The sequence below is a fragment of the Zingiber officinale genome, chromosome 9B (assembly GCF_018446385.1).
Source record: "Zingiber officinale cultivar Zhangliang chromosome 9B, Zo_v1.1, whole genome shotgun sequence".
Classification (NCBI taxonomy): Eukaryota; Viridiplantae; Streptophyta; class Magnoliopsida; order Zingiberales; family Zingiberaceae; genus Zingiber; species Zingiber officinale.
Window position 1 is genome coordinate 87,738,101 of NC_056003.1, and position 26,305 is coordinate 87,764,405.

The following is a 26,305-nucleotide window of genomic DNA, read 5'->3' on the forward strand; positions in this document are numbered from 1 at the left end:
CCATCAAACAAGAAGCCTACGAATCGCTCCGAGCCTATATCTAGCGATTCAACAAAGTGGCCATGGATATCCCTACGGCCACCTCGGAGACTATGATGAATGCCTTCACACAAGGCCTCGTGGACGGGGATTTCTTCCGCTCGCTCATTCGGAAGCCGCCCCCGAGACTACGACCATATGCTACACCGAGCCAACGAGTACATCAACGTGGAGGAAGCCCAAGCGGCCCGAAGAAAGGAAACTCCAACTGAGCGGGCTCCCCCTGCCGAACGGAAGCCTCATACTGCTCATCAGCCGCCCAGAGGACCGTGAGCTGAAGCAGCTCGTCCACCACAACAAGCAAGATCCCATGTCATCCAAGAAGTATTCGCCGAGCGGCCCAGACCAAAAAGGAAGGTATGGACCCCAATGTTCTGCTCATTCCACCGGACGGACACGCACAACACAAGAGATTGCCGGAGTCTTCCCTTGATCGCTCATCCTGTTCCCCAAAGTGGCGGCCGTCGATCGCCATCATCCGACAGGTGACAGAGGCCTCAAGAAGCCGATCGGATAGTAGCCGACAGGCGACAACAACAGACTCCCGAGCGACATCACACTCCGAGGCGTGAGAATCCTCGGATGTCTAGGGAACGGCCCCGACCGTCCGCTCGGGAAGAAGAAAATAGAAGTAACACTTCCCGAGGCGAAATCAACATTATAGCAGGCGGGCCGACCGGAGGCGATTCTAACCGAGCAAGAAAGGAGAGCGTCTGGCAGCTCCAGATCCATGCTGTCGGCTGCAGCCAGGAACGGGCGAGCGGACCCGAAGTCAGCTTCGGGTCCAAGAACTTGGAGGGAGTCGAAGTGCCGCATGACGATGCTCTCCTCATCAAAGCGGTAATAGCCAACTACACTATTCACCGTGTTTTTATTGACACAGGAAGCTCGGTAAATATCATATTCAAAAAGGCCTTCGATCAACTACAAATTGAGCGAGCCGAGCTGCTGCCCATGACAACCCCCCTCTACGGGTTTACGGGCAATGAAGTTCAGCCGGTCGGACAAATCCGACTGGCTATCTCGCTGGGAGAGAAGCCGCTCAGGAGGACACGGACAGCAAACTTCGTGGTGGTGGATTCTCCGTCGGCATACATCGTCATATTGGGGCGACCAGCTCTCAGCGAATTCCGAGCGGCCGTCTCCACTTTCCACCAGAAGATCAAGTTCCCTGTCGAAGACAAAGTGGGAGAAGTACGAGGAGATCAACTTGCAGCTCGGCGATGCTACGTCGAGATGGTCCGAGCAGAAGCCAATGCCGCTCGGAAAATACCCCGGATCGAGGTGAACACTATCACTGAAAAGCCACCCTCTTTGATTTATGAAGAAAAAGAGTAAGTGCATATTCACCCGACCCGATCGGAGGCCACGACATTCGTTGCGTCCGATCTGGAGGCGAGCCAGAAAGAGGAAGTGATCCAATGCCTCCAGAGAAACCATGATGTCTTCGTCTGGTCGACGCATGAGTTGCCCTGAATTTCACCGAGTATAGCGCAGCATGAGCTCCATGTCCGACCGGACGCTCGGCCGGTGAAGCAGAGAAAGAGGGACTTCAGCGCCGAACAAAATGCCATCATCCGAGCGGAGGTCGAGAAACTCCTGGAGGCCGGCCACATACGCAAGGTCCAGTTCCCGAGCTGGTTGGTGAACGTGGTGCTAGTCTCCAAGCCGGGCAACAAGTGGAGAGTGTGCATCGATTTCTGAGACCTTAACTAGGCATGCCCAAAGGATTTTTATCCCCTGCCCCGGATCGATCAACTGGTGGACTACATGGCCGGCTGCGAGTTGATATGCATGCTCGACGCTTATCAAGGATTAAGAAAAAGTCAGCTTCGTTACAGCCGACGGCACCTATTGCTATAATGTGATGCCGTTCGGATTGAAGAACGCGGGAGCCACTTATCAGCGCTTGATGAACAAAGTGTTCAAAGAGCAGATCGGGCGAAATCTGGAAGTATACGTGGACGACATTCTCATCAAGTCCGTCCGAGCGGCCGATCTCTTTAAAGATATGGAGGAGACTTTCCAAACGCTGAGGAGATATGGAGTTAAACTAAATCCCCAGAAGTGTCTGTTCGGAGCAAAAGGAGGGCGTTTCTTGGGATACATAGTGACTGAGCGGGGCATCGAGGCAAATCCCAGCAAAGTGAAAGCATTACAAGATATGCCGCCCCCAAGAAATCTGAGGGAAGTGCAGCGTTTGACCGGTCGGATAACTGCTCTGTCTAGGTTCATCTCCAAGACCGCCGACCGGAGCCTGCCTTTTTTCAAAATCTTGCGCAAAGCCACTAAGTTTCACTGGGACGAAGAATGCGATCGGGCGTTCGAAGATCTGAAGGCATACTTGAACTCTCTGCCTGTGCTAGCCAAGCCAACTACGGGTGAGCCACTTTGTATTTATTTATCTTCAACTGAGCAAGCAGTCGGCTCGACACTAGTGAGGGCGAGCGGAGAAGAGCCTGTATATTTTCTGAGCCATATTTTAAAAGATGCTGAATCTCGCTACACCGGGCTCGAGAAGCTGACTTTCGCTTTGGTCCTCGCCGCTCGACGCCTCCGCCCCTATTTCTTGGCTCATACCATCATCGTCCGGACGAATAGTCCATTGGGAAGAGTGCTATTGAACCCAGAAGCGTCTGGACGGCTCATCAAATGGACAACGGAGTTGAGTGAATTTGACATCCAGTACCAACCCCGTTCGGCTATAAAGGCTCAATCCTTGGCAGATTTTATCACCGAAGTGCAAAGGCCAGAGCCCGAAGCCATGTGGAAGATACGGATCATCCACCCGGCTCGGTAGCGGGATTGGCGTGCTATTGCTTTCTCCATAAGAAGAAAAGATGCAATTATCCGTCCGGCTGGATTATAGAGCTACAAATAACGAAGCAGAGTATGAGGCCCTTATAGCCAGCTTACAAGTCGCCCGACATGTGGGAGCCGGACGGGTGACACTGCATTCAGATTCTCAGTTGGCCGCTCAGCAGCTCTCCGGTACTTTTGAGATTAACAACGCTCGGCTCAAACTCTATGCAGAAGCTTTTGAGAAGCTTAAAGCCAATTTCAGAGAAGTCATTGTCCAGAAGATACCCCGGGCGGAAAACCAAGCGGCTGATGAGTTAGCCAAACTCGCAAGTTCAATAACGCCGGTCTCCATCCAGCAGCCAATTGAGCAAGTATCTTTGGTGGCGCACGTCGACCGGATGGAGGGCCTCACGTTTCCGAGCGACTGGAGGACACCCATCATGGAGTTTCTTCGCTCGGGCGCTACACCGTCCGGTCGGGATGAAGTCCAGCTGCTAAGGAGGAGAGCCGGCCAGTTCACACTCATCGGAGATCAACTTTACAAGAAGACTTTCTCCCGCCCGCTTTTGAAATGCATGAGCTCGGAAGACGCAGCGTACATCCTCCAAGAAGTGCATCAAGGATCGTGCGGAGGGCATCCGGGCGGACGATCGCTGGCTAAGAAGATCCTGCTGGCTGGATACTTTTGGCCAACCCTGCAAGCAGACGCCGCTCGGACAGTCGCGACATGCCTGTCTTGCTAAAAGTATCATAACTTCTCTCACCGACCGGCGAAGGAAATGAAAGCAGCTACCGTGTCCTGTCCGTTCGACCAATGGGGAATGGATATTGTGGGTCCGTTTCCTATGGCGACCGGGCAGCGGAAATTTCTACTAGTGGCGGTCGATTATTTTTCCAAGTGGGTGGAGGCCGAGCCGCTAGCCAAGATCACCGAGCAGATGGTCAAGAAGTTTATTTGGCAACATATTATCTGCCGGTTCGGCATCCCCCGTCGACTTGTTTCCGATAATGGGCGGCAGCTCACGGGAAAGTTGCTCGAAGATTGGTGCAAAAGCTATGGCATCGAGCAACACTTCACGTCCGTGGCGTACCCCCAAAGCAATGGTCAAGCCGAAGTAGCCAATCGGGAAATTCTTCGCATTCTGCGCGCTCGGCTCGACCATTTGGGACGAAGCTGGGTGGATGAAGTGTCGGGCGTCCTATGGGCCATCCGAACGACCCCGAAGGAAGGAACGGGCGTCACGCCGTTCCATCTGGTGTATGGCGGCGAAGCGGTCATTCCTGTCGAAGTCGGCGTCGAGTCCGTCCGAATCCAGAATTATGATGATGATAACGCTGAGCGGAGGAACATGGAGCTTGATTTGGTCGACGAGGAGCGAGCCAAGGCATCCGTCCGGCTGATGGCGTACCGGCAATGGATGAAGCAAAACTACAACCGGCGCGTAATCCCCAGATCATTCCAGGTCGGCGACCTTGTCTAGAAGAAAGTAAAGCCGGTCGGCGACGTCGGCAAGTTGGAAGCTCCATGGGCGGGTCCCTTCAAAATCATCGAAAAGCTTCGTTCAGGTGCTTATTATTTGGAGGATGAAGACGGGTGGCAGCTGGACCGACCATGGAGCGCAAAGCATCTCCAGCCGTATCGAGCCGGATAAGAGGTGCGATAATGTAATTTTACATATACTGGGGTCGCCTATGTGCTTGTAATGCAGGAAGCAAAAATGATTAAAGGATGGCCAATAGATTTGCCGAACGGCCGTATTAAAGGATGGCAAATGACTTCGCCGAACGGCAGTGTTAAAGTTAGCCTTAACGGCCGTCGAGCTCCGACGTTAAAAATCGAGAGACGAGCCGGCGTCTATAAACCCTCCGAGCGGAAGACCGTCGAGCTCCGACGTTAAAAATCGAGAGACGAGCCGGCGTTTATAAATCCTCCGAGCGGAAGACCGTCGCGCTCCGACGTCAAAAATCGACGTTAAAAAGCGAGCAATCGAAGTCTATAAGGCCGTCGGACGGATAGCTTTTTGCATGGTCCCACTCAGTTGTAGGGGCTGACCCATGATCGGGCCTGCCGTTAAGGCAAGAATAAAGACATAGTGCGGCCGAGCGGCTCCTTCACAAAGTGTACTTAGCGCGAGAAAATTTGGATCGAAACAAAAGTTAAAGATTGGACGCTGGTCGAACAAACAAATAACAAAAAAGCAACTCATTTACGCCAAACGGTGAACAGACAAAAGTGATAACAACAGTTTTCGCCCCGAACGGCGGGCATACAAAAAACAGCAGATACTTAAAAGAAGTTTTACAAACCCCTCATTCACAATCATCAAAATTAAAAAGGGAGTCGGGGATAGAGCCCATCATGACCGCCAGATCTTCGGGGGGGGGAGGGACAGCTCGGCTGGTAGGTGGCCTTTAGTCTTCAGATAGTTAACCGCCACCTTGATAGTCTCTTCAAAAGTTAAGGACAGCTTGTCGCTAAACTTTTCGCCAAATTCGTCCGAGCGGACGAAAGCTTTGCGCACTTCTGTCGACCGACCGGGCTCTCCATCTTGATATTCTTTAAGCGTGGCTTTGGAAGCGTCAAAGGCAGCCTGGAGATCTTTCAAAGCCCCTTCCGATTTAGCATGGTCAGCCGAGCGGCCCTCCCGTTTGGTGGTCAATAGGGCGTCCAAGTCCTTCACTCGCTTTTCTAGCCCCCGATTTTCCACCTTCATCGTGTCCATGTCGTCGATGGCCTTGCGCTTCCGAGTGGTCGCGGTCTTTATTTCCTTGTCCCGTTGCTTGACCAAGGCCTCGAGCCGAGCTATTTCACTCGACAAATCGGAGGACTTACTCCGTTCGGCTTCCAGTAGCTTCTTGGCCTTCTCCAGAGCGGTCGTGGATTGGCCTCTGCTTTCCCCCGAAGCTTTGAGCTTTTTCATCTCATCCTCCAGCTCGGCTAAGCGGTTGCTGATAGCAATCTGCTCCACCCAGTTCTGCGAATGGATGTGATCAAGTTAGAAGTTAAATCAAAGTAACCAGCAAGGCAGAGGATATACCCCAGTCGCCTGCTGCAAATTGCTGTCGCCTAGTTGACCGGGAGTCATAAGTGTGATACGGAGCCGAGCGTCCTCCCAAGATTTGGCGAGGGGACCCGTGAGAGTAATCTGCTGCTCGGGAACCGTTGGCCGATCAGCAGCCGCCAAGTATTCTTCTGAAGGAAGTCGCAGAACAATTTTTATCAACCGCGGGCCGCTCGGGTCACCTTGGGGCGCTGCTGCTTTACCGGACGGCTCGTCGATTGAGGAAGGATGGTCGCCCAATCGTCTCAGGCGACGCATAGTCCGGGGAAGACTGGCAGGCGAAACCTCGGTGGTAGCCATGGGAGAGCCGAGCGGCGTGGGAGTACTCTATGTAGAAACCGCCCCGGAGATCACGGGAGCTTCATCATCCCGCTCGGAACGCTGTTCATCAGAGGGGGTCGGCTGAGAGACTTGTTCTTGCCGTCTGCGCTTCCGAGTTGCTAGGGGAGCTTCATCTGCCGAACAACTCTCTACCCCGACTCGAGCAGACGTTATATCGCCCGCAGCCTCGTTGAGAGAGGCGGAGGCGACTAAGGCCTCAGGGACAATCTGAGTCCCCTCACCCTCTCCGGTGGCCTGGCCAGCCAAGACCAAGCCCCGTTCGGTGGTCTCCCTATTCTTTGCCGCCTCAATCTCAGCGGCTCTCAATTTCAGCCACTCGGTGGCCTTGGCGCGCCACATGACTTCGGCTGCAGAAGCAAAGAATAAATCAGTTAGAACAAAAGAAAGAGGATGATAAGAGCACTTACTCATGCTGCAAGGCAAGTCGGCTGGGACGGGGGACAAGCCGAATATATACAACACTCCAGGAAGGAGCAGCTTGTCGATGTGGTAGCGCTGGCCGACCAGCCGGTCGGTTGCATGAAGATAGGCCGGATCGCCCCTAAACTTGCCGAGCTCCGGTTGTGCCGGCATCGCCGTCTGCCATTTGATACGGAAAGCCGGTGGCTTGGGGAAACGCATATAGAAAAAATGCTCCTTCCAGTGTTTTGTTTGTTGGAGGTCGGCATATTATCGAAAAGAACAAAGCCTATCCTAGATTGGAAAACGAAGGTACTCCACTCTGCTTGCTTAGGATAGTAGAAGTAGTGGAAAACTTTGGGGTCCAAGGGGATGTCGTTCAGTTTAAAGAGAATTACCACCCCGCTCAGCAGCTTAATGGAATTCGGAACTAGCTGGCCGAGCGGGATGCGAAAGTAGTTACACACTTGTAAGAAGAATCGATGTGGAGGAAATCGCAGCCCGGCCAAAAATTGGTCTCGGAAAAAGAGAACGGTGCCGGGCGGCGGGTCATGAGGCCGGTCGGTGGGTGTGGCTAACACTATGTGGTGGTCGGCAGGCAGGTTATACGTCCGAGTGAGGCGCAGGGCGTCCTCCTCGTCAAACCGGCTCTCCATGGTCATGTACCAAAGACCAGGAGCGCCAGCGGTCGGCTAGGAAGTGCTAGTCATGATCGAAAGTAAAAAAGAAATGCAGGACAAAAAGAAAGGGAAATCAAGCAGGGAAGAAAGGTGGCAGAACGACAAGGGCAGCCAATAGAAAGCGTAAAGGAATGAGGAAGTGAAGAAAAGAAGGGCTTACGAGTAAAAGGATGATCGAAAGGGGTTGCGAGGTTGTCGGAAGGCTGAGAAACGGAGTCGCCGGAGCAGAAAGAAGCAGCAGGGCGTCGAAGTGCGATGGAGCAGAAATGTGGCGGAGAGGAGATATCGGGAGCTTTATAGCGTTGGCCTTGGATAGCCTCAGCCATCCGATTCAGGTCGTAGAGAACGAGGCTGTCATCCAGCCGCTCATTTCAAACGGCAGCTGTCCCATCGGAAGTGAGGCCGGCGCCGTACGCTGACGACAGCGAGAGCGCCACGTGTCAGCGGGACACAGGGCGCATTTAATTAACGCCCCTTACCGCGCGCGTGCTTGGCGTTAATGGAGAAGATTCGGCGTGAATTTCGAGGGGATACTGAAGGCGTCAGTATGATAGCGCCGAACGGGCATGAAGAAGAAGGTGAGCCAAGCGGATGAACCTTCCGAGGTGGTGGTCACTCAGTCAGACCGGCAGTCCAGTCAGTCGGACTTCGCCTCCTTCGACTAGACTTGAGGGGGAGGCAAGTGATCTGGTGGTAAGGCCGGGGGACCCTCATGAGGGTAAAGTCGATGCCACGTGGAAGTCAAAGGGCTAGGTGGCCGACCGGACAAGGATGGACCGACCGGACAACCTTGAAAAGGTGGGATACGGGAACCGACCGAAGAATGGTGGGCCGACCCCCCCCCCCCTTGGTCGGCCGAACGGTGTCCAACTGATGGCAAAAGGTGCCCCGGCAGGAGTCGGGGTTCTGGCGCTCGCTGAACAGGGTCATAGGGCCGAGCGGATGACACGCTCGGTCGAAGACATAAGGTAGCATACTGCGAACAGTCCCCACAGAGCACATTACCGAGGATCTCCTTAGCATACCAGTACATATGGATGGCCGGACGTGATGTGAGTGCCGGGCGGGCGGACGTGAGGTGAGTGCCGGCCGGCCGGACGCCCCGGCATGGAGTAAGGAGAGAAGGACAAGGAACATCTTCTGACAGCTGTCATGCCCTATGACTAGGCCATACTCCAAATCTGGCGACAAGGGGTTCTGCTGTCCCATCGAAGACATGCTTGGACTGTGGCAGTATGGTGTCAGGTAAGCCTTCTGACAAGCCCTTACCGAGGTATGGGCTGGGGACACGTATTTGCCTCGGCATGTGTGCATGAGCTCCTTCCCAGCTCTATATAAGGCGCCTTGCGCTTCACCGGAGGTACGCGTTCTTGGATACTTGGAGCCACTTCTTCGTTGTCCGCTTACCTGACTTGAGCGTCGGAGGGTCGTCGCCGGGAACCCCTTCCCGGCCCGACTTCTATGCAGGTTCACCGGAGGTTCGTGCGACCAGTCGAAGATCTACGTCAGCGACTCAGAGAGTGCCGTGTGCCTAGTGTCTGTTGATTCAGCTTTCGGACAGGATCACTAGGAAATTCCTTTTTTAGACTAGGACTATCATTTTCAAAAATATTTTCAAATGATTTATAAATTCTAGAAAAATTCTTTATTTTCTAAAAATTCCTATTTCCCTAGTATTTTAAAATATGTTTTGACCTTAGCCTAGATCACACTTATAAAAAACATGATCCTATAGATCTAGATAACGAGCATCTCACAAACACACTAGGTCTACCTTATCTTGATTGTGTATTAAAAAACTTAGAACGGTGTGAGATGCATAGGCCTATTGCCTAGACTTCAGATGCTTATATCAATGTATCAACACAAGTCTGGGTGAAAAATATCAAAATTACAGTGATTAGATTAAGTTAACTATTATATTCAAACACTAACTGAATACATTTACTTAATTTGACTAACCAAGTGAACACTACTATCTTCTGATAGTTAGTTAGTAATTAATGGTTAGACATTTAAGACACATTTTTATATGCTTATTTTTTTTTAACAAAAATATATCAGGTTGAGGGGAGGACATTTAAAAATGATTTTTAAAATAATTTATTTCCTTTCATTTTTAAAATTACTTTCAAAATATTTTACAAAATACTTTTGAAAATACCTTTCAGATATTTGCTTTGTAAAAAATTTTTAAAAACAAGTGTGTTTCCACTTTGAAAATTCTATTTTTAAAAATGCTTCCAAAAATATTTTATTTAGACAAATTCTTTGCAAAACTTTTTAAAAGAAGCTTTGAACAATTGAAATTTTAAGAAGTACTTTTTAAATAAACTATCTTTTGAAATATATTTTTCTTACAAATTTTTTTTTTACAAAATGGTTTGTTTTACAAAATTAATTTTTAAAATATTGAAAATTGAAAAAATCAGAAAATTTCTATCAAAATACTTTGAAAAATATTTTTCAAACACTTTAAAAAATTTTAGAGACTTCTTGCATAAATTTATCCTTTCAAACTTATTTTACTTAGCAAAATTTCTTTGAAAATACCTTAAATTATTTTACAGAATTCATGCAACATTATTTTTAAAAGGTGATTTTGTAAAATGATTTCTAAACTTCTTTCATAGATTAAGCTTTGCAAGATGTTTTGCTATAGCAAATTAAAATTTTCACGTGGTGTAACCTTTTTGAAAAGTTTAAAAATTTCTTTAAGAATTTTTAACTCCTCCCTCCTATAAAACCTGCCGATGTTTTTTTGAAAGTTTTATACTTACTAAAGTTTTGTTACAGTTTTCATAATTTACTAAGTTTATTGTATTTTTTTTATGAATGTCAAAGGAGGAGAGTAAGGGTTAAGTAAGAAAAAGACAAACTAAAATTTGAAATTCTTAACCCTAAAATGATCAAGGGAATAAAATGGAAATTAAAATTAGTTAGTTTCTCTTGAGTCATGTTTCCTTTTATTGCATATCTTTTCCTAATTCTAACTAGGTTGTTATTGTATCAAAAAGGGGAAGATTGTTGGTGCAATTTGCACTAATGGTCTAACTTAGATTTTGATGAATGACAAATGAGTTAAATTAGGTGTTATCATAATCTAATACATTTACCAACAATGTAGGGTTGACTAATCTGATGGGTTAAGAGGACTTGACACCAAGCAGGAAGTCCAGTCGGGATGTGAGATTCCCGATTAGCAAAGTCCATATGTGGGATTTTGACAGGAGGTCGGGATGTTCGATTCCCGACGGGAGGAAGTCCGGATGTGCGATTCTGGCAGGAAAACATGGTGGGTAAGATTGGATGTCGAGAAGGTAACTAATACCCGGTAACCGAAGGTAAGTCACTGGAGGAGAGTAACTAAGTGAGAATGCGTCTCGATTGAGGAAATAGTAGGCGTCGGTCCAATTTAGGTCCATTTCAGAAACCTAAATTGAAACTCTGACTAGATCTTGGTATGGAGGACAGGTCTAATTCATAAATTAATCATATTATTATTGTGGTAACTTTGTCTTGCATATTATTATTTGCTATATTAGACTAATATATTTTGTATAGCAAAAGGAGCAAAAATTACCTTGGATGTATAGTACCTGAGACACCTTCTATGTGACGGAAGGCGCCTTCAGCACTGTTCATAGAAAGTGTCTTCGGTGCTATAGAAGGCGCCTTCTAATGGATAAAATCTGACTTCGTCGGCGATAAGGAGCAGCGACTTCGGGATAGAGTTTTGCCTATGGAAGATGCCTTCAGGGCTATGGAAGGCGCCTTCCACACTCTATAAAAAAAGTGCTCGCCTAAGGGTTTGATATAATCTCTAATACAAGCTTCTACATGTCCAATTGGTATATCGATTGCTCCGGCTTCCTGCTGCTGCTTTGCTACAACACTGTTGCACCCTATTACTATTGAGGAGCAATCTAACTCCAAGTAATCCGATCATTTTTGTAAGTGTTGGGTAACGAACATTTCATACTGTACTTAAATTCTATATAAAAGGAAAGTGTAGCATGTTACATTTGTTCTAACTTTTTCTTTGCACTCAATTCCCTCTTCCGGCGATTCCGGAAGAGGTATTTAGTGAATTACCTGTCGATAGGTCCGCGACCTGGGTCTTCGAGTAGGAGTCGTCGAAGGCTCCGAACCAAGTAAAATCAATCGTGTACTTGTGTTTTCTACTTGCTTTCTTGTTTCTTTCTTTTCCGTTGCGCATGCTTTATTTTTAAAAGAATAAAAGAAAAATTTTTCAAAACCATGTTATTTATCCCCCCCCCCCCCCCTCTCACGTGCGTCTTGATCCAACAAATCTTAGTCAAAAGGTCAAGAAAGGTATGTTAGGAAACTTGGCAACCGGCTAGAGGGGAGGTGAATGACCTTGCAAAGAAAAACAACCTTTCTCGAACTTTATAGCTTAATAATTATCAACACTTGCATAAAATAATTAACAGACTAAAAGAGAGGCATAACGAAATTACTTGGTTACAACCGGGAAGGTTGTTAATCTAAGCAAGTTGAAAATGCACTAAACACTCCTTCAGGCGGAGAAGACTATTTACAGCAGTTGACACACTAGTTTACAGAACAGAACTCAATAGGAATCAATTATAAGTGTTATTCTGAAGCTTTGGGATCAGGGTTGCATTTATAGCCCTAGTCAGGGCGCTTGGAAGGGTTCCAAGCGCCTAGGAGGGAACAAACTTTTATCCCCGTCGCAACAGAACCCATTACGTCGCGTTCTGGATAATTTTCTGCTCCGGGCGCCTTGGACTGAAAAACCAGCTTTTGTTGATTTTTCGGTCCCGGTCTTCCGCTCCGTTTTCGCTTGCCTCAGTCCGGGTTTTCCGCTCCAGCTCCGCTTGCTTCGGTGATCTCGGTCATTCGAAATAGGGCTTACTCGAACCCAACTTCCAGCTTTCAAGCATTCTTCCGCTTCGGCTTCTCGTCCCTTGGAAATGTCGCGCGCCTCATTCTCGTCCGCCCACGTACTCTTCCGCAGTACCTCGCCACTTGGACGCACCGAGCGCTCTCTCTCGTGACGTCCTTCTTGTTAGCTGCGTCTTTTGCTCGATTTCCTGTGCTCCTAAGTTTCTATACACTTAGATACATAGTTAAAAACCAACAAGACCTAACCTGACTTGGTTGATCATGTCAAAATTATCTTGAGGTACTAAGAAGGTATACTTTTTAACGTCACCGACCCAATTTCTTCGCTTGCGGTGTTATCAATCCTAAAATGTAGGACTAAAGAGAGTCACTGAATATTTTTTATATATAAAACATAATAGAAAATTACTAATAATCTTTAAAATTATTTTCCGTGTGGAAAAAATAACATTAACATAATTTAATTTTAAGTTTCACCAAAATTAATTATTAAAGATCTAAATTTTTAATTAAATAATAATCTTAGTATCTTACTATTTTATTAAGAAACCTTTACTAATGACTCTCAATTAATTTGGTGAAGTCTAAAATTAAATTACGTTAATGTCCTTTTTTCTTTTCACACTTAAAATAATTTTAAGGTTTATTAATAATTTCACAGACACATCAATCAGAGATCTAGAGTTCAAAACTAGGTTGTAGTATATTATTAAGAATTTTTCTTATTAATTAATTAAAAATCTAGAGTTCGAGACTAGTTGCAATGTATTATTAATTTTTTTCATTAATTAATCAAGGATCCAGAGTTTGAAACTCAGTAATGATATATTATTGAGAATTTTTCTTATGATTAATTTTTTTAATTCTTTACAACACTAGACTAGTGATGTTAGAAAATATATTTTTATCAAACGTTACCCTTACACTATACTATTGTATATTTCTGACATATCCTTATCTAATTTATGGATAATCTTGTGGTTAAGATTAAATGTAATATTTATTTTTATCAATTTAATATATATGATATAAAAAATTAAATTAATTTTTTTTAAAAAGCAATCGGTGGAAGGGCGACCCTCACAATCGCTAGTAAGAGATATAAAATGAGACGGACAATCGGTTTGGGTCCCGTTCGGTCAAATTGACCCATTCTGAACCAGACTTGTTTTTTTGTTTCAGTCGTCCTCCTCCGCCAGCTTCCCCTGCTTGCGCCTTTCGAAATCCATTAATAGCAACGAAATTACCATCCAAAGATCAAACAATCCTCCATCGGATCCTCGTCCTCGCTCCGGGAATTGCTCCCTGTTTTTTGTTGTTTCGTTGCCTTTTTCTTTCGCCTTTTGATTCAGATTCTTCTGCGGAAGAGAAAAGTTCGTCTGATGGATCTGTAGCTCAAGAGGGGGGAAATCGCATCTGGATACTTCAGCTACTTTTTGTGTTCCTGTGCTCTTGTAGAATAGCGAGAGAAAAAGAATAATTTTTTTCTTCCGAATCTTCGGTTGTTCTTCAAGGTGTGGATTCTCCTTTCAACGATTCCTGCATTCCTCCAATTGAATGGCTAGTGTACCATTTGCAAATCCTCCAAATGGAAGTTTTAGATATATATTTTATTGTTCTGTATGTTTGTTTTTAATCTTTCCTCCGTTTTTTTTTTCACATTTGCTTTTGTCCAAAGATTAGGGTTACCTTTAGTTTTTGGTTTAGGGTTTTCTCTGTAATTTTATGTATTATAACGGCCTGGAGAGGAGTTCTTAGTTCTATTGCAAAGAGATTATGCTAATTTCCTGCCTCCAATGCCTGTATTACTCTCTGCCATTATAACTGTCTAGTTATAACATCCTTGTGATGGAAAGTTATGATACTTGTTCTGTCCCTTCCATGATAAATTTTCTGAGGGGGAATTCTTCTTGTTTGAGAAGATTGTTATTGTTATTCAGTTATGTAGATGATGGATGTATTATTGCTAATTTCTACTTCTCGTCTAGCTTAAGACATTAAAAACATTGTGTAATAGGTTTGTTGATTTCTGCCATTGACTGACTATCTATCATTTTCCTTTAATACAGGAGATTGTTTATTTGCTGCAAAATGTTGGTATCAATTTGTTGTCTGTGGTTATCATTTGTATAATGTAACTTATTTTGTATAGACAGATAACTGATAGAGCAACCCAGAATTTACTGGATGGTTAAGATCTGAAGTTTTGGAAAATGAGGTAAGAGAACAAGGACCATCTTGGGTTTTGGTGCCATTTGACTGTTACATTCATCTTAGCATTGTCTGGTTTTACAAGTATCTGCTACCCATCTATTTTGATCTATTTGCTTCCGCATTTGTACTCTTTTGTTTAGTTTCTGCAAAACATTCTCAGCTTCTACTCGTTTGCTTGTTTTCCTACTTGTAAAGTGGCAATGTTGTGGTCAGTTAAAGTGACAATGTTTGCCTTTGTTCATCCTCAATAATCTAACCCTAACACTTGCACATATTGGCTATCCTTTAGTAGGAGCCGAGTGAGATGGAACGAGGAAAACTTGTATGAGATTGAAACCAATAAACCAGTGAGGCAAAAAATCACTGAACCTAAAACGCCTTACCATCCTATGGTCGAAGATGACGGTATGTCTGGGGAACTCAATTTTTTCGGATAGTTTCCACTTTACTCCCACTTTTGTGTAATAAGCTTATGAGGGTTACACTTCTCAGATGCAAGTTCTTTATCACCAAGAAAAGCCTTTGATGAATGCTTGGATGTTGAAGAAGCTACAAAAACTGCATCTGATGATGCATCTTCTTCAAGCCTAGGGTTTTCTGAGAATGGGGGTTGGACATCTGAAGCTAATGATGGATTTGCCATGGAGCAAGATGAAGGTTCACCATTATTGCTTTTGAATATTTCCTTGCCTATACCAGACGATAACCATGCTTGTTATTTTTATTCAACTAAAACTTTCAACGAAATCTTTTCATGACAAAAGTAGAATGGGTGAGATTGTTGCTCACCTCAATCTTCTCATCTGCTAACTTACACATTTTCGACATTGAACCTTTTCATGCTCTATATCATTATTACATCCAACTAAATTAAGGTATCTGAACTATGTGCATTGTTGTTGATTCCTATCAGACTCTGAAACAGATAGATCAAGACTAAGCTTCCAGGAGCACCGCAAGGCTCACTATGATGAATACCGAAAGGTGAAGGAGCTCATGCTGTCACAATCTCTAGCGGAGATGGTGCCGGCAAAGACAACACCGGTGAAGGCAGGAGTTCACAGGATCTAATGTGTGCAACCAACATGCAAGATGGCCAGTGAGATGTTGGGTTGAAGCAACTCCGCACTGGGGATTGCAGAGCAATATATTAATTTTTTGTTTGATAACCAATGCCTTTGGAAGAATGGTTTGTGCTTTGAGATTATTAGTCTGTTAATATTGTTAATCTGGTGATTGTTTGTCTGGTCCTCACTTTGTCTAATTAAGATTATTAAGAGTAAAGTACAATCTTTAACTTACACTGAAACTTTACTGCAAGTTTATTTAGAGGGTGCCCTAAACATATTATACTTTGTTGTCACATACAAGAGAACTTACTTGGAAGACGAGATCTCGTTGTGCGATTCCATTTTTTGCTTTCTGATCTTCATTATCACAGTTGAGGGCTCTATGAAGGTAGAACTTGATGCTTCCCTAGAATTGTTGCACCAGGTGTGTTTCCTATAAGAGAAGAAACTAGGCAAGAAATATGATTACAGAATTTCACCACAAAATGCTGAGAGAAAAATATTCACATAGAAACACAAAAATAAAAAAAAACGAAAGAAATTTAAAGACTTACAGGAAGGATCAAAGTCCAAGGCAAGTCTAGGAACACTTGAGTGTGGCTCTCTTGGGTAGAAAGTTACCTGATAGGAACAATTTGGTGCTGATCCTAGCAGCAGCTGAAAAAGATAAAATAGATCTAAAAATTTCTAAAAAGTTAGATATTACAAAGTGGAAAAGGCATAACACTTTATTCAACAACATTACAACAATTCCTTGGCAAGGACAATAATGACAAAATTTACAAGTGAATGAAATCACTAGTGCATCCCTCGAGAAAAAAAAAAGGAAAGAAAAAAAATACAATAGCGCCAGCTTAGCCAGCTAGCAAGGAAAAATGGAAGCAATCACCAACATTGCATGCCTCTCATGATCTGTTGCCAAGGACATTATCTTTAAACAAGACTTGTTGGGCGTCATCAGAAGAATAAATCAAGATATGGAAGGAAACATGGCACCTCTGAAATATACAATCCTGTCTTGCCAGAAAAGAATATTGAACTTAGTGCTAGAACTATACTGAAGAGAATCACATCGGTGATGTCGAATTTGCAAACAACGAATTGCCTACATCACCGTGCAGTTGCACTTGGACTCCAGCTTTGGGGGTTTTGCATTGTCATATACGTCTGAGTCTTTCTTATTGCACGGTGTTATCTCTGTTATTTCAACAGATGATAACTTATCAGCTGTTTCTGGCTTTCTCTGTTTAAGTTTTCTTGGGCTCTTAGTGTATCGAATGGATGCTTCTCGGAAATCCTTAATGCGGGGGGCACTACTTGCCAGAAATGCAACTGGCTGAAGTGAAAACTTATTAGCAGGGAATTCCTTATCCAGTGCAATTGTTGCAGCTTTGTAGGCGGTATCGTGAACAATCGAACTGCAGAAGAGAACAGTATCTGTGGCTTCTTCCAATGTAAAAGACCTTTGCATTTGTTTCTTTGGAGATTCAGCAGTAGCCATTGGTTCTGCTGCAAGTTCCAATAATGAAAGAATGATGATCCAACAAATCTATATCATGAAAACCTTGGAAATGCAGGCAATTATTAAACGGATTTCAATAATAACCAGGAGGTTTCTGAATACTTGATACCAAATTTCTATGAGCTTGTCAGAGGTATTCTGTAAAGAAACTTAATGGACAAAAACATCCTACTTTTTTCAAGAAAAAGATTGATAAAAAAAAACTGATGCTTATTAATGCCATTAAGATACGTAGCAAATTTAGTACAGAAGCTAATCCATGTTGATCAGATCCTCTCACTGGAAAAATGCATCTCAGTTAGGGGATAGATAATTGTTTATGAAAGCAAGAAATCAACAAACATTTGCATATACAACATGGACCTAGATTACACAAAGTTTTGACCGAAAATGAGAATACTATCCTCTTCTTAAGAAGAAATGCAAATGAATAAAGGTCCAAATAATTCCCTAACAATTAAAACCATTGGTTTTGACATTAAAACCCCAAATCAATCAGAAAAAGAGTCAGATTCTGCATTTTACTTGAAATTATTCAGTTCAAACTTGTTCCAAAATTGTATCTATATATTTCAACTATGGACTGGTTTGTTAACTTACTGTCACGGTGATTATCATGTGTTTCAAGTCAAAGCTTACATGAGAAGTGAGATACAATAAGCAACAGTAGGCAAAAAGAACTTTAAAAATGCTCCAATTAACAAATCAACGTCTGTTAGCAAATTGTTGCATATTTATTCTAAATGTATGCAATCTGACGCCAAAATGTCGCATATAGATGCAGTCATCTGCATGGAGAGAATGCTCAAGAACTGATTAACAAAATCTTGACTGAGAAAGCAAAATATCAATGGCAACCAAACCAGCATAAAGGATATAAGTTTTGATGCCAAAGAACATGCCATTGAAGTTGATTATCATCATTAAGGGCCGAAAATAAATTAATAGGCATTGCGACATACCAATGGTTGGATCCTGAGCAAAATTAGATCCCAATTCAGAAAACAATACGTCCTTCTCCACTGGTTTTGAAATGCAATCTTCTTGGAAACCCTCCATGTGACTTGTTACTGCAGCAGATGTACCATCAACTTGTGCATTCTGGCAACTTACCATTTCACTTTGCTGATCTAAGATTATAAGAGGTGAGCTAGTTGCTGCAGTGTCAGAAATTTCTTGAGTTCCACAAACCATGTTAGTTAGTGTATAACTGTCTTCAGTTGAAGATGCTCCCTGGTTAGCAAGCCTCTCAACCTCTTCGTTGCTCCTTTCTCTGTTATAAGACCAAACTTCATCGGTGTTTCCACAAGAAATAGAGCTTCTACGTGGATTACTTGCTATAGAAGTATCATGTTGATTATTTTCTTCACCCAATTGCATTAATATGCTACCCATCGCCAAAGATGAGGTACTATGGGAAGAAACATATGTGCCAATAGCAGCTTGCTTCGTAGATATATGCTTTGTAGTACTTAAATATGGCTTCCCGCCAAGATTGTCAGGCTTTTCAGCACTGGAAACTTCATTTTCCACTTCATCTTCAAGAGCAAAGGAAATGAGAGAAGAAACTTGTTCCATTTGAATTTGGGGATAAATTGCCTTACCAATGACAGTAAACTTTTCTGAATCACTGATGAGGGATTCACACCTCGCATTGTCAATATCATTCCTCCTATAGCTTAACTGGTGCAGAAGGTGCCTGTATGTTTGTCCAGATGGCCCCAGATCAATAGAGGAAGAAGCAGAAGAACTGTCCCTCCCAAGGCTGTGCTTCAAGGCATTCATATCAGTTCCTCCATAACAAGGCTCTGGAAAAAGAATGTCTGTGGCAGAAATACTCTTGCCTCGCATGAGAGGCCATTTTCTGCTGCTTGTCGTGTTCATTAGGAGTGCTGCAATGCCTGTGCCCTCAGAGTTGCCAGCATTGTCACTTCGACAAGAAGTTGATTGTGATGGTGGAGATTCACATTTACTACACGATTCTGGATCATCCAATTCATTCAGATTTAATATTTCATGTTTAGAAAGATTATCCACATCTTCATCAGTTCTCAAGCATGGCTCACAGCCAGTAGAGAAATCAGCTTCTACTTTTTCACTAAGCTGTCCATGCTGGTTGGGCATAAAATGATCTCTACTGTCATGCAGTATAGACAATGTTGTTTCCCTTTGCATCCCATAACCCAGTTTTCCTTCAGGATCATCCTGAGTTGTAACTTGCTTGGTTCCAGAACCTTTCAACACATTCAACCCATAAATTGCATCACATTCTTGACACCTATCCAAAATCATATCCTTGACTATGAAGCTTTTTCCACAGTTCAAGCAAATACTTAAATTTTCAACAGAATCAATTTCATGGGTAGGAACATTATTCCTGGGTTCCTTTGAATTTACCAAACAACTTGGTACTGAACATTCTTGACAAACATTCTTGTCCACTTCCAAAACATTGAAATATTTTCCACAGGTTGAGCATCTAATCATTTTTTCAGAAGCATGATTCCCTGAAACGTCAACAGCAAATGACGAACCTTGAGAAGCTACAGTATCTACCAAAACACCATTGATCGTTAAATTGTCCAACTTGGATTCCACTTCATTGGACAGACTCATGTCAATAATCTCAATACTATTTCCACATTTTGGAACAGAAGTGTTATGACAAGTATCTTCATTAATTTCACATAATTTATCAAAGACAAATATATCCTCTTGCAACCGGGTAACCTTCTTCCTATCCAAATCGCCAGCCTGATCACTTTGATTATTATCACTATCCTGCAAATACAGAACTACACTAGTGCCAAGCTCAGAGCTTGAATTGCTGCTGGTTGTACGTGAGGAATTCCTAGAGAATATAGGCCGATGCACGCTGCTTGGTTTTCCAGAGTGAAATGTAGTCACAGGAACACTTGATAGCAATGGCCTGAACATATTTTGTGGTGTTTTATGGTGATCCTACAGAGGGTTTGTGTAAATAAATACTACAGTGAGTTCAAAGATGAGCACAACCTGAGTGTCCCATAAATAGCAAAATACTCATAGAAATGAACAATGCATAAGTAAAATGCCTGCTAAGATTTCTAACAAGTCACGAGTCTCAACAATGTAGGATTAACTAATGGATCTTATCCCTCCACTTAACTCTATGTTAGAGCATATATATGGCTAGTAATATCCAGAATTATTTTAAAACCAACTATAGTAATCTTATTCTCCACTAAGCTCTATGTTAGGGCATATATATCATTAGTAATGCTCAAATTTGTTCAAGTTAAAATTAAATTAAATACAGTTTTCTTTGGAGGTCTTTCTTTACCCAAGAAGCCAATTCAGTTTATCTAGATATGAAATACATTGGTCAGTTTGAACATGTTCATCCAGACTTATACCATCTTGATTCATTTTGTGACATTTATTAAATATTAAAGATTCACATAATTGCTCTCAGGTAGTAGAACTTTATTATTATTTTTTAAAGCAAAGATAAAATATATAGCTGAGTGGAAATTGTTTTGATAGACTTTGCTCATGTAGTCGAAGAAACAGAACTATAAAGATGATTTCCACATTTGGAACAAATACAATGTAAGTATGGTTATAAAATTAGTACAATATCAGAATCAAATGATCAAAAATTTTGATTAGTTCTCAGTATTTGGATCAGTGTCACTAGAAAATTTCAAAAAAAAAAAACCTTTATATAGTATCACAATCACAATAATTTATTATTGCACTTGTTCAATTTGATATCAATAATGGTTACCCATATTAAATAATTTATTACAGAATGAATTGAATTAAGTCAATTAAATGCATTTAAAATACCCCTTCCCAATCCTTGAAGAAAAGACATGTAATCAACAAATCAATTGCAAAAAATAGAATATCCTAAATAATATCAGACAATGTTAGTTTATATATATTTATTTTTTACTTTAATTTCACTCAATTTAGCATATTTTATAGTTTATAAATGTAGCAGCAAGAACAAGATATGAGTCAGTATCTAGAATTGGCTACATGAATATTATCCCACATTCAATTTTATGCTTTGAAATTTATGCATACCATAGTTAGCCTACATGACTGCTTGACCCACAGCTTGCCTATGCTGCCAACATTTGTTGTTGTTGTGCTTACAATTGCTCATCTATATTGCCAAGATCCATCAGGTTGTGACTTGCCACTTGTATTTTCCACTTGCTATCATCCTCTTCAATGCAAGTGTGTTGTTGGATTGCCATAAAGTCATCTAGGTCAGCTAATTATTTTGCCCAAATCACCTGTCCAAGTGATTTCATCCACTTCCTGAAAAATCTACCTTATTATGAGCCCATGTGTTCAAATCTCTATTTTTTTTCCTGCCTTCTCCCATCAATCTGCCTCAACCAAATTCAACTCGGTCAATCTTTATCAGAATCAACATACTTTGGCAACCATGAATGTTCTAATCCTCTATTAAGTATAAATGGTTTAGAAATAAGGCTTATAGTAGTGGCCAATCTCCAAGGCTACTATCGTCGATAATGCAAATAACAATTACTTTTTTAAATAACAATAATGATAATTGCATGAGAAACGATGTATCTTATTTGTCTACGGCAGCCAATAGCTACTTTAATTGTCTACTCATTTCTCTCCATATCACCTATATGATAATAGTTTGAGTAAAGACATCTAGAAAGCTAGCTATTAATGAACCATGGATTTGCACGAGTTTGTCAACCTAGATCCAATGAACCATCAGCTCCACCAGTTCAACAAAGCTTTAAAGTTTAACCATGGTAACTTATGAGACCATGTACCCTTGACTTTTGCTATAAACACTTATGTTCCATAACTTGATATTTCCAAGTCCACCTATTGTTTAGCTTGAACCTCACATAGCATCTTATACTGAGTAATCAATCCAGATAACATAATTATATGTAAACTACTTTCAGGCATTTAATCATACTTCTTTATCCATGGTATGTTTAACTAACTAGAGGTACAGTAGTGTAAAAATAATTGCATGCTAGCCAAATTTGGTTAGCTTTTGAAAGTACATTAAAGTTAAGTTTTAAATTTATTTAGGTTTCAGTCAGCATAGCATAACTCAACATTTTGCCTGTTGTCCAAAACTGAAATTGCGTCAACACATGCAAACAATAGAGATATAATATGTCGATTAATATCATACAGCAAAGTATGAGACTCCCTCTATCTCAGCCCTATCAATTGAAACAAAGAAAAGATCACTAACAGGGTTGTGAGGAAGAGAAGTACATTAAAGCAAGGGTTAAAATTTCTTTATGTTTTTCAAACAGAATTGATTGAACTTGCCGTTCTTCTCATCAACCAAAACTGAAATTGTGTCAACAGACATGAGGAGATAGAGATACTGTTAGTGCAGATTGGGTATCATTAAGCAAGTATCACAAAGACTAATAAAACAACATACATATAACATGATTCCCTATTGCTTACCAACTTTTACGACTGCAGCTAAGCTTTACAATTTAAAAACTTTTCTAGATATAGTGACAGTGGATATGTGCAAAAGATTATATCCAAAAGAACAATCCATAATAAGAGAAGAGGAGTTAATGACATGCAATTTGTTGTGCACCACATAACTTGTATCTAGAAAGGCATAAAAGCAGACAATTAATGCACAGCTAGCAGATCAACAGAATTGACTAGAATTTCAATATTAAAAGATAAAGACTAGACAATCGAGAATAATTAAAGAACATATCTAGTCTAACACAAGGATTACTACTATCTTTGACATCTCCCTTCCTCTCTAATGTTATATTTATCAATTCAAGGAACAAACAATGGTTTAGAGATAGGTTCACCAACAAGATCATTTTTACAGGACAATGAGAATATAAAATGTCCCAAAAGCAGGATAATTTTACCAGAGAGGCAGTGTTACCATAAATTAAGCAAAAAAGTAATTGTTGGAAGAAATATAAGAAAAACTAACATACATTCAAGAATATAAATACAAATAAAAGAGCAGTCATAACTAATAAACAGATGACATTTTACCATTTGTCTAATAACCAAATCAAAGGATCTCTTTGGTGCAGAACTTGAAGAGGGAGATCTTGATGGTTTCTTGGAGAATCCCATAGATCTAGTGTGTGCAAAATCTTTGTCTTTTGTAGCAGCTGCATTATAGGGAACTCCAATAAAAGCATGTGATTCAGAATCATCTTCATTGGAAGATGCTGCAGATTGCTTGCTAATAGAGCTAAGTTGCTCTCCTCTGTTGTGTGATGAGGTTACAGTTTTAGAAGAAGTTGGTGATACTGAGTGCCTTCCACAATTTGATGTAGACCTCCTTCTATGTCCAGATATTGGAGACAAACCACGCAAACGTGTTGCTGGCAGATCTGTCAGAGAAGTTCGAAGGTTATGTGGCACATCTGTGGAAAAACTAGGAAGGTCTGTTTGCCATCCTCGCAATTTTGGTGAGGCAGAATTTCCACGATTAGCAGTTACAGGAGATGTCCACCTTTTACCTGTGGATGAACCTGTACTCATCCTCCATGATGTTGGAGTCAAAGACCTTCGAGCAGGTAGTGAAGGTCTTGTTGGAGGAGTAGAAGGGCTTCGTGAGTGCGTTGCAGGTTGTCGAACTGGAGGTGGGCTTGAGTGAGTAACTGAAGTAGGTCTACTTCTTGAATGAGAGACACTATAGCTAGATCTAGGAGATGAACTTAATCGATGTGGACTCTCACTGCTTCTCTTTAGCCTTGGAGTCTTTTCAGACTGCAGCAACAAGAGAAAATAAAAATCCTAGTAAAATAAGGAGACTGTAATGAAATATGTTGACACAAAAGAATAGCTTACAATGGCTGTTTTGGAATTTGAGATATATTGAGTTCTAGTCCTTCCTCTAGGCACATTCACAGGTTGTGACACATCATCATCCAGTGAAGTAAAAAGAGGAGTTTCAGGAGGAGTCAACAGCCTGCATCGGAAGCAATTAACTAGTCACGGATAAACTTCCAAGAAAATGTAGTACAGTCATCTCGTCGCGGAGATAGATTTAGACTAAAATGAAAGGCAACAAGTTCAAACATTCATTAACACTGAAGTACCAGCAATTACTTCAGATTACACATTTCACACTCAGGACAAACATAGCAATAGTCCATTCCACATTCAAGACACTTAAGGACCTCTTTGCAGCATAATGTGAAGGGGTTGTCATGTGCCAATAAGAAATGCCACTTATAAGAGAGACATACCAATCATAGTCATTTTTGCCACCATCTGCATTGAATATATCATTGCTCTCGGTTCGAGTTGGTATCATTATCCCAAGATTGGTATTCGAAAAATATCTCAATTTTGCTGATCATGTGTGAAAGAAGCAGTTGATAAATCAGTACAATTTTTTTTTTTAAAAAAAAAAGAGACTAGAATGATAAAAAAAACAAAATATCCAGATCAAAAAATCAAGGGCCAAATAAGGACATACATATGGATTCATCAAAATCGTCTGAGTGTAGCAAGGAATTGTCTCTTTCACGGTTCTGCACTTCATTAAACAGGAGTAGATCATCATCCTTGGCCTTGAGAGGATATCCAGTCCCTAAAACGTGACCCCTCCTTTGGGCACAAGCACTTTCCACTTTAAGCTCCCTTGCTGGGGAGCGTCTAGACAATGGTGAAGAAGGCATCTTTCAGTCTTCTAGTCCCCTTGTAGATGACAAAATAAGATCCTCGCATCAATATTCATTAATAGACGCCAAAACAAATCAATGGCATAGAACCTCCCATCCAGAAAGAGTTGGTCTCCAGTATTCCAGTAGCCTGCGGACCAAACTTGCAGTTAATAGCTTTCGTTTTAACCAATTCTAAAACTCAAAATGTTCAGCTTTTTTCTAACCGTCGTTAACCGTATAACGCATAGTGCAAACCCATAATAAACATGTTCGTTTGGTAAGCAAGCAACAAAACAACAGTTGAGAAGAAAGGTAGAGATGAATTTTTCTGTCGTCAAACGCGTTTCCAAATTATTCGGAATTGACCTACTACTCAAAACTCAAGCTTCCCACAGAATCTTTCAACGCCAGGACAGAACAAGCCAAAGCGAAAGGGAAAAATAACAATAAACCGAGAACGACAGGACACCAACGCGCAAAATCCGGCGAGTTATCATTCCTTACCTCTCGAGAAAACGCGCAGCTCCGCGCTTAGGGCTTCTGCACACACCCAGAGACCAGGTGAGCAAACGAGGCCGTTTCTCAGCCGCCGCCTCAGCACGAAGAAACCGCAATGAGCGGCGGATCCGTGGAGAAGCACAGCGCCTGACTTTCTCAGAATTGGACTAGATTGAACTGAACAGGGAGGATTGGAGGAGCGGAAAAGAATCTAGAGAGCGCACCGATCTCGTTAGGGTTTGTCTTGCTTCTTCGATCTTTCTTTTTCAGCTTTTTCCCACTGTTCCACGCTCTCTGTCTCTCTATCTCTCCATGTTCAGAGATATTCCCACGACAACCGCTCTCTCTCTCTCTTCTCTCTCTCTCTAAATAAATGGCGCTCAAATTACAAGAGTGCCACTGCAGTCCATCAACAATTTTTTTATTTCATATAAAAAAGGCAAATCTAATTTTGGATAAGAGAAACTTTCATTTTTACACCCCAATCGTTTGCTGATTTTTATATCGCCCTCAGATTTTAATAAATTACAGTCAACCGCAAGATTTACAAAACAATACCGTAATCCTAAATTTATAAATCTCACTTTATTATAAAACTTAGGTGACGTTTGATTTAGAGGTTTGGGAATGAGAGAATAAATTCATTCTCAAACTTTATGTTTGGTTAATGGAAATGGAATCAAGATTTTAAAATAAAATCAAAAAATTTGGATATGGATGAAACTTACTTCCTCTCTTGGGTTTTGATGAAATGAAAATAAGAATTAAGTTTTGGATAAAAATACCCTTATTATATTTGTTTAATTTTTCTTTCATTTCTCTCTCTCTCCTTGTTCTCTCTCATCACACTTTTTCTCTCCTCATTCTATCATCACATTTTATCTCTCAACATACTTTCTCTCTCCTCATTCTATCATCACATTTTCTCTCTCAACATATTTTCTCTCTCCTTATTTTCTTTCATCACATATTCTCTATCATTTTCTCTCTGTATTATCTCTCATCACACACACTCTCTCATTATTTTCTCTCTCTTCATTCTTTCCTCATTTTTCATCATGCTTTCTCTCTCATCATCCTTTCTCTCTCCTCAATCTCTCTTACCATACTCTCT

The 26,305-nt window shown here is 41.9% G+C and overlaps 1 protein-coding gene and 1 pseudogene across 2 annotated transcripts; one reads left to right on the forward strand and one right to left on the reverse strand.

The window, feature by feature from the left end:
• The first annotated feature begins 13,342 nt into the window (after nt 1-13,342).
• Nucleotides 13,343-15,729, forward strand: LOC122022694 (annotated as a pseudogene).
• Nucleotides 15,730-16,205: 476 nt separating this feature from the next.
• On the reverse strand, nt 16,206-25,551 carry LOC122022693. 2 transcript variants are annotated; one of them, XM_042580757.1, is made up of 8 exons: nt 25,416-25,528; nt 25,198-25,233; nt 24,507-24,841; nt 24,274-24,379; nt 23,873-23,993; nt 23,066-23,791; nt 17,983-19,981; nt 16,206-17,007 (listed from the first exon to the last, which is right to left on the reverse strand). In XM_042580757.1, the coding sequence occupies exons 3-8, from the start codon at nt 24,706-24,708 to the stop codon at nt 16,604-16,606; spliced, it is 3,558 nt and encodes a 1,185-aa protein (XP_042436691.1). In that variant the 5' UTR covers nt 24,709-24,841; nt 25,198-25,233; nt 25,416-25,528; the 3' UTR covers nt 16,206-16,603. The 2 variants fall into 2 exon arrangements, with proteins under 2 accessions (XP_042436691.1, XP_042436690.1); XM_042580756.1 differs by having other exon boundaries at nt 25,198-25,551.
• Between the last annotated feature and the right edge of the window lie 754 nt (nt 25,552-26,305).

Bases quoted from the DNA above. Each gene is read 5' to 3' on its own strand.
- LOC122022693 (XM_042580756.1), bottom strand. From the start codon at position 24,708: ATGCCTTCTTCACCATTGTCTAGACGCTCCCCAGCAAGGGAGCTTAAA. The intron at 24,380-24,506 runs GTATGTCCTTAT...ACACATGATCAG, and splicing joins CGATTTTGATGAATCCATAT to CAAAATTGAGATATTTTTCG. The intron at 23,792-23,872 runs GTAAGCTATTCT...TTGTTGCTGCAG, and splicing joins CAAATTCCAAAACAGCCATT to TCTGAAAAGACTCCAAGGCT.